The 9,171-nt window shown below is 32.6% G+C and overlaps 1 protein-coding gene across 4 annotated transcripts in view; it reads left to right on the forward strand.

Moving 5' to 3' along the window:
- The window catches only part of dsh (Segment polarity protein dishevelled), a 15,156-nt gene that overhangs the window by 2,070 nt on the left and 3,915 nt on the right, over window positions 1-9,171 (forward strand). For all 4 annotated transcript variants that reach the window (XM_018516702.1, XM_018516703.1, XM_018516701.1 and 1 more), the window contains exons 4-9: window positions 1,739-1,921; window positions 2,055-2,265; window positions 2,667-2,795; window positions 3,178-3,392; window positions 3,670-4,161; window positions 6,874-7,116. In XM_018516702.1, the coding sequence (XP_018372204.1) occupies window positions 1,739-1,921; window positions 2,055-2,265; window positions 2,667-2,795; window positions 3,178-3,392; window positions 3,670-4,161; window positions 6,874-7,116 (1,473 nt within the window). The remainder of the gene's footprint in view (window positions 1-1,738; window positions 1,922-2,054; window positions 2,266-2,666; window positions 2,796-3,177; window positions 3,393-3,669; window positions 4,162-6,873; window positions 7,117-9,171) is intronic.

Consider the following 9,171-nt stretch of genomic DNA (forward strand, 5'->3'; position numbering starts at 1 on the left):
CGCACCCCCCAGTACAAATAAAGTTCATACCTAGTCAAGAAGTTAGTGCTATTTTGTTGCCAATTTGTTGCCACAGACCGAATTTTGTTGCTCGAACCATTTAACAGAAAAAAGAAATAAAATGGATGGGTCCATGTTAATGGCAAGCTAAATGGCCCTAATGGTCTAATAGAAAAAATGTATAAAGGTGCGATAATAAAAAAAAAAAAAAAAACAAGATACCAGATTTTGTTCTTTTTTCCAACTATAGCGCGAAAAAAATATTGAAAATATGATATTGTTAAACAAATGCCAATATATACTTGTCAGTATTGCGCTTTCGCGCGTCGACGCGCCGTTACTGAAAGTCACATCTACAGAATTATTTGCTTGCATGTATTTGGTACAAAAATGTTTCTCGTAACACGTACTATTGAAATATGTCAATATCCGGAATATGGGTGTACTTCGATAGTATATGTTACATTTTGGTATGGAGAAACATTTTGGTACCAAATATATGCGAGCAACAAATTCTTTAAACAAAATTTAAGGGATCTTAGTGCACGGCGCGAGAACGGCCAGAAAATTGTTTTTCACTTATATAGTTAGCAACAAATTTGAATATCGACATATTTCGATAGTATATGATATTTAAAACATTTTGGTACCAAATTTATGCGAGCAACAAATTCTGTGTATATAATTTTTAGTCATGATGCTGCAACGCGTGATAGTGCAGTTTTGATTATTTATAGATATTTATTTAACAATAATTTTTTCAATATATTCTTGCACTATCTTGGAACAACAAAAAAACAACAAGAGTAGTGTACTTGGTTTTTTGATATCGCACCTTTAAGGCCCGTCTACAATACACGGAGTAAGAAGTAAGAGTAAGAAATTGACCAATCACAGTCGAATGTGAGAAGAATAATCGACTGTGATTGGTCAATTTCTTACTCTTACTTCTTACTCCGTGTATTGTAGACGGGCCTTTATATGTATATATATTTTTTTGTGGGGATTTAGCTTGCCATTAATCTGTGTGTATGCATGCGTGCGTGCGTGTATGTGTGTGTGTGTGTGTGGACTCCATTTTTTTTCCTATTACGATTGGAGCAACAAAATTTGCTGTAGAGCAACACATTAGCAACAAGATAGCACTAAATTTTTTACCGTGTCCCAACTCGATTTACGATGAGGGATGGAGAAGGTAGTCCAAGTTAATAGGGGTAAATTTATATGTACTTATCTAATAAATCTTTAATAATTCTTTATATTAATTATTTTTTTTTTTAGTATATGCTTATCTTTAGGAAATTAGAATAGTAATTTACACAAACGCAGATTTTATTAAAAAGTTTTATTAAACTTTTTGTTTTTAAATATTAATATGTCATTAATACTACATTCCAATATTCACTGCCAATACTGAACATTTATATTTCACGTTACATACATATAAAACATATTATACGTCACAAGAGATGTACAGGGTGTTCCATCACTGATGATAAATATTTTAAAGACAAATTTTTTGCAACATTTTAATACGAAAATGTCAATGTTTGATAGTTTTCAAATGGGAAGTGTTTAAAAATTACGAATGACGGAGCCAGAATTTCGTGCGCTCGACATTTATGATACTAAACTTTTCGTCTTAAAATATCACAAAGGATCTGTCTTTAAAATATTTATCGTCAATGATGGGACACCCTGTATAATAATCTTTTAATTCTTGCATTGCATTATATAGGACTCCGGATAAATGGTCATTCGAAACATCGCTCCGGTCATGGATATGAAACTGCTTCCATCTTAAGTTCAGATCTAGAAACGACAACGTTTTTAGAATCCGACGACGATGCTAGTAGTCGTATCACGTCAACAACAGGTCGACATACCAATATGAGTAGTACGGTGGACAGGGGTACACTTGGTAAGAGAAATGTTATTCGAGAGGATATTTTTTTCAAAGGAAAAAAAAATGGAATTTTATGGTAGAGAATGATACCACAGACGAATCTCTTATTTATCAGGATATGTATCATATGTGTAAATTTTTTTTATAGATCGACGTCGACCGCAAAGAAAAAGGCGACACAGATTACCACCTATGTCTCGAACGTCGTCATTTAGTAGTATTACTGACAGTACAATGTCTTTAAATATTATAACTGTTTCACTAAATATGGATACTGTTAATTTTCTTGGTATTAGTATTGTCGGTCAAAGCAACAAAGGTGGGGACGGTGGAATATATGTCGGTTCAATAATGAAAGGGTTAGTATATAGTATACAATACATATATATGTGTATGCGCGTGTGTTGTATGTTTATATTCTCCTTTAGTTACATTAGCAAGTATACCTTTATCAGTTTTTGCACAAAGATTTTTGTTCTTTCGTCCCATTAACAATTTCAGTAGAATGTACATCTTTCTTAAACTATTGCATAATTTGAATATGAAATGTAATCGAGTTTTCTTAATAGTAATTGGAAATTGCAATTTCTGTATTAAATTACATGGGAACAGCAGATTCTGTAGGTTTTTATTTATGTTACTTTTGTATGGGCATTTAAAGGTTTTTTTGCATATCAAACATTTAAATTATATAGTAGACCATATACAATGTGTTGTAATAATGTTGTACCGTTTATTGTACTATGCTTGCCCGAAATAGGGGAGCGGTTGCTTTAGATGGTCGAATAGAACCTGGTGACATGATTCTTCAAGTCAATGATATTAATTTTGAAAATATGTCCAACGATGAAGCAGTAAGAGTATTACGTGAGGTAGTGCAAAAACCAGGGTAAGATGTCTCTTTATGAAATATAATAGCATTGTTCATTGGCTAAACTGGGGCAGTCACTGCTCTTTAAAGTCGTTGTACACAAATTGACGTAAAGATGTATGTTTAATAAAAATACAAAAGCGAGTTAAATATCGAAATCCTCAATATATCCTCATTGTCCTATTTGTTAAAATATACATTGGGCATTTTATTAATTGAGATTGAGAGTCTTACTGTTACATTCAGATTAGATTAGATTAGTTACAGAACGGCTTTAATGTGCACACTGAGGACGCACTAGATCTATCAATGAAAAACGCTATAAGACTTATTATATAAAGTAAAATTATATTGTTATAAAAAATAAAATTATATTGCTATATCTTATTTTCTTTTTTAGACCAATAAAACTCGTCGTTGCAAAATGTTGGGATCCAAATCCAAAAGGTTATTTTACGATACCACGTACAGAGCCAGTACGTCCCATAGATCCTGGTGCATGGGTAGCGCACACGGCCGCTATAAGAGGCGAAGGTTTTCCGCCTCGTCCACCAAGTGCCACAACATTAACTTCAACTTCGAGCAGTCTTGCAAGTACATTGCCAGATACTGAACGTAAGTTACAATGCTATGTGAGAAATTCAATAGATATATCAAATTAATTAATAGTAAATTTTTGTTAAAAGAGAAAAAAAGGGAGGCGGTGGCGGGGAATTAAATGAGAAAATTCTTCTTTGCTATTTATGTACTGTGTTTGTAAGAATATGATTTCTGTACTTTATCTTTGATGACTTTCTGAAAATATGAAATCAAATCGCTCAAGAAATCAAATAAACAATAATATAGGCTAACTATGTCAGTTAGATCTTATTTTGCGTTCTTACCTTTTCAGGACCCTTGGAAGAGCTTCACTTGACTGTTCATACCGATATGCCGACAATAGTACGAGCGATGGCTCGATCTGACTCTGGCTTAGAGATACGCGATCGAATGTGGCTAAAAATTACTATTCCAAATGCATTTATTGGCGCGGATGTCGTGGACTGGCTGAACACGCACGTGGAAGGATTTCTTGATCGACGCGAAGCCAGGAAATATGCGTCGCTCATGTTAAAAGCTGGTTACATTCGACATACAGTGAACAAAATTACATTTTCCGAACAATGTTATTACATATTTGGTGATCTGTGTTCAGCCATGAGTAATATGAAACTAGATAATGATACAGTTAGTCCATTGCCACCACCAAGCGCTTGGGACATGCCTTATTCGGGAACATACGCACCACATTCGGCAACAGGTTACAGTCCCATGCCATTTAATTTTACAAATGAGCCTACCGTGTACGGTTACCATCGAGAAGAAAGCGTGCACAGTGGTTCGGGTAAAGTAGATTATTCTTTATAAATGAAGCGATTTTTCCCGCGCGCGCGCGCGTGTGTACATTACTGCTCATTAATTTCAATACAACACGCAGAGCATCGATTTTTCGAAAAATAATGAACAAAAGACTCAAGTTTGTGATGAATATAAGTTTATTTAGACAAATAAACGTGTTTTACTCATACATATTATTTGAATACACGAATCTTGGAGTCTTAATTTTCTTAAATTTTTCTCATCAAAATATCCACCCTTAGCAGCAATCTCGTAGCAGCAAACGCAGAGCATTCTATCGGTCAAATTTGTCTAAAGTTTCAATTCTGATTATAGCTCAGTTCTCTTGTAGCAACTCTCAAAGTAATTTTGGCTCATTATTTGCATATCTTGAATACACTGTCCAGATGATCCTAAAGGAGTTCAATTAGATTGCAATCAGGATTCTGTTTGGCCAAATCGTATACTGTAGCACCTGTTGTCGTTGTTTTGTCTAAACATACTTTTTTTACAAAGACTGGAAGCATATTTCGGATCGTTATCCTGCTGTAGTATAAAATCACGATGGGTGATAGTACGAAATCAATTGGGTGGATGTCAGAAGAATTGATATGGTGCATCAAGATGTTGTGGTTAGCCTTGGAGTCCCTGATTTGATTTTTACTAAAACATCAACTACATCATCTCCGAAATATCCTTGAACCATAATGTAACTACCTCCCCCATGTTTAACTGTAGGCTATCCCTGGTGGAAAAATTTCACTCAAATTATTCCACGTTTTGATACACTTTTCAACAAAATTTTAGCATTTTAGAAAATTTTTAGTTTAATTTCAACGATTTTTAGCTGAAAAATTCATTTTCAGCAAAATTTCAGAGAAATTTTAGTTCAATTTCAGCGAAATTTTTCAGTATGTTGCCTGTAAAATTCACTTTCAGTGAAATTTTAGCAAATTTTCAGCAATTTCACTGAAATATTCTAAAACGTGGAATAATTCCAGTAAAATTTTTTTACCAAGATAAAATTTCGTTCGTCGACAAGTAAGCACAAGTAGGAAGCACGACGAACGAGCTTGTGCCTCTTGGATCCAAACACTTCAAACTGCGATTCGTCTGTGAAAAAATCTACTAATTATCCAACTTCTGTGCTTTTAGCTCACAATAGCCTCTTCTTTTTATTAATGGGTCTAAATAACAGTTTTTGGGCTGCAACATATCCCTTCAAACTGCGAGGCGACGTTTGATGGTCACAAGTGTAACACGCTTTTTTTCCTCGTTTCCATCAGAGCAGCACGGATATAATGAGTTGTTTGGAATCTGACTCGTTTGAAATACATTCTGATAAACTTCTATCCTCCTGTTTTTTGGTCATTCGAAGTTGTCTATAGATCGTGGTCGATCACGTACATTCTTGTTTGCATCAAATCTCTTAAAGGTAAACTACAAGCCACCTTGCAAGAGAAACCTTCTTCAGGCGAGCAATTTCACGCGAACTATGTCGCTGCGTTTCTTAATCTTATCCATGGCAGATAGCCGCGTTTTGAGTAATAATTTCTTCCTGGGAGCTACTTATAATGGATTGAGATCAATTTTCACAAGTTTTCACACAATACAAGGTGAACATCACTGAAATTTTTTCATTGTATATGTGTTGACGGATCGGATTTCAGAACAACATTTGGACACATGTAATATCACTATGAGCATCTCGTAACTTTACGCGCGTATTTGTTTTATTTCCAGGAATCGATCACTACTCCGATCACTACTCTGTGTCCACGATGCTAGAAATCGGACCGATTTCTAGCATCGTGTACATCGGGCTTTAGTCCCGCTTCTTCGAACACTACAATTTTCAACTATTTTTTATATAAATAACGTGTGTGTGTGTGTGTGTGTGTGTGTGTGTGTGTGTGTGTGTGTGTGTGTGTGTGTGTGTGTGTATATGCGAATAAAAGTTTATAATATACGTATGCGAATGAAAGTTTATAATAGATAGGCTCATTTCTGTGCCAAACTCACGTTCATCCTTTACAGAGAAATCAACGAATCTGAAAGTATATCAAAATTAATGAGCAGTAATGCGTGTTACACATGTATATGTATGTACATATATAACAAGGTTGCACAAACTTGGAAAACCGGGAAAAGTCAGGGAAATTGAAATTGGTCATGGAAAACCGGAAAAAGTCAGGGGAAGATGTAAAAAAGCCTGGAAAAATTTAGAAATTTGCTCACAACTTTTTCCTTAAACTGCTCCTATTTCAAATAATTGTTATAATTTTTTAAATATTATATCTGATGTTTATACTCAAAATATTTATAGTCAAATACGTTCAAAATTTGTTTTAACTTTAAACGATTTTAATAAAATAATTAAAATTTATATTTTATTCAGTATTTTTATTTGATCTCTCTTTTTCGTTATAACTGCATTCTTTTTTTCCAAAACTAATTTATTTTTTGCTGGCTTAAATTTGCACCCAAAATGTTACTATGCTACTAAGTTTTTTTTACATTGTTTTTAACAATATAGACTAGCTTTCCTACAATTCTTGAGTCTAAATGTTAAAATTTACATATTTTACATTAGTGGAAAATTTTCCATTCTCATCTGGAAAACTTGGAAAAGTCAGGGAATTTTTAAATTCATTTTCTGTAGCAACCCTGTTAAATAAAGTATACTTATATTTCATGGATGTATATTTGATATTGACAGGTGGTAGCAGTGCGGGTAGCGAACGCATTTGCAAAGAACCTATTCACGATCTAAAGTCATGTTCTTCTGCTTCCGAATCAGAGCTGCATAATCCTTCGGTACCATCGATGCCAAATAAAAGTTCCGGCAATGGTAATGGATCGAACGGAAAGAGATCGAACGGGAGCCGCAGTCGTTCGAGTGGTTCCGAACAATCTGTTCAAACAGGAACAGGAAATCAGCAGAATCAACAAGACTTATCTGGTAGTAGACAGTCATTTCGCATTGCGATGGGAAATCCTTGTGAATTCTTTGTCGATGTTATGTAGATGTGTTGTAAATAGAGAAAAAGAGAGTTAGATATACGTATAATGCAGAATATAAAGCTAAACACATTGTGGATGAATACTTTGAATAATTTTACTTGAGCACGTTAAACCGTCATACTATGCTTGTAAAGTAAAGAGATTATTATGCTGATAAACATTCGTGTCGAAATCTTTCTCTTTTTCTTTTTTTAATTATATCTCGGACTTTTTCAATATTTCTGTTTCTGTTTTCATATTCTGAGATAAAGTAGTAATTATCATGAAACTATCATGCACTGCGATGTTCATGCATGGTTGCTAATGCTTTTCTAATATTCAAAGTATTTATTCACTAATTCCATCTATATCAGATTTGAATAAGATCTAAACATTTTTTAAATTTATTTGTACAGATCTTTATATATCATTTGCATTTTGCATAGTAGCATTTTACCTACAAGAAAAATCTATTTTAATAAAGTTATGTTGAGCTATATTTTGCATGTAACCGCGGTGTATATACATACTAAAATATAATTTGAAAGAGTAAATCTAGGTCCAAAATTTTGTTTTAAAAGGCCGTAAACCACAAGAAATTGACCAATTACACTCGATTATTTTCCTCATACTCGAATATTATTAGTTAATTTCTTACGCTGTACGGCTAATTTTACAAACAGCTTCTTAAGGAGGTTGTAAGGTAAATGCAATATGTTAAGAACTACTTGAAAAAATTACAGACTATTCTAAATTTCATAATAATACAAATTTAATAATAATACAAAAATAATAGAAACAATTGACCATCTGGATCAAAAGTTATTTAAATAAGTAGTAATATTTTTTAAATTTGTACTCTAATATAAATATATGAAAATGTATTATAAAATAATGATAAAAATCTCAATTTTTTTATATAAATACTCTAGGAATTCAACAATATTTTTGTAAAGTTACCTTGAGATGCAGACATTAATTGTTCAGTAAATAAATAAAATTTGTTATTTGTTATAAACTAATGGTGAATCTCAATGAAACTTTGCATAAGTCATGTTTAGTACTTAATATATTTATATAAAAACATTTAGATTTTTCTTATTATTTTAACAATTTTTGTTTATAACAATAAAACTAATAACAAATAAAATAAATAACCTATAAAAATGTGTTGCTCAATAAAACCAGAATGTTATGAACACAACTTTCACATGTATGTAGTTTGTTTAAAGCGAAAATATTAATATGTGTGTTTTATGCCCTTACAACCTCCTTAAAGCAAAGTTGAGGATCTAGAGTTACGTTACAACGTAAAATTCTATTCGGGTAAACGAGCAATAAAGACGCAAACCTGTTATTCTATAGTCAAAATGATGACAAAATTTACAAGTATTTGTTATCCATTTGTTCCCTTGCGTGACGCCTCACATGTAAAATTTGACATTTTTTGTTTTCTCTTTCATTGGCATTAGTAGTATAAATAATGATTTCTCTAATGTTACTTATCGTTTAATAATACACAAACAATTTTATACGTTACACGTATAATGTTTAAAAAGATGTTTTATATGTAATATTACGATGTTAGGTACATATTAATACAAATGAACTTGTATCTCCCTCCGCCCCGGGAGAAACCGAGATAAACATATAGTATCAAAAGTAAATCGTCCCAAATAATGTTTACCGTTATCTTTCTGCATGATGTTATTTTTGAAATTTTCAATAATCCATTTTCTGTAATCTATATATATAGTATTGCAAAGACGTAATTAGAGTAATAAGTATCTTTTCTACCATAATGTTTTGTTATCGTACACTTACAATTATGCACGCTTCATTATGCAAGTGTAATTATATGGTTCCTTTATAACAGCACGCTCGCACAAGGCATAAAGCACAAAAATGAACATGTAAATAACACACAGTTTACCTCAACTGCAAATAAACTGTTAGAATTTGTAAGAATCCTCTGCACATGCATGCACTTATATGAAAGATATATATATATATA

Source organism: Trachymyrmex cornetzi, unplaced genomic scaffold (assembly GCF_001594075.2).
Source record: "Trachymyrmex cornetzi isolate Tcor2-1 unplaced genomic scaffold, Tcor1.1 scaffold646, whole genome shotgun sequence".
NCBI classification, from domain to species: Eukaryota; Metazoa; Arthropoda; class Insecta; order Hymenoptera; family Formicidae; genus Trachymyrmex; species Trachymyrmex cornetzi.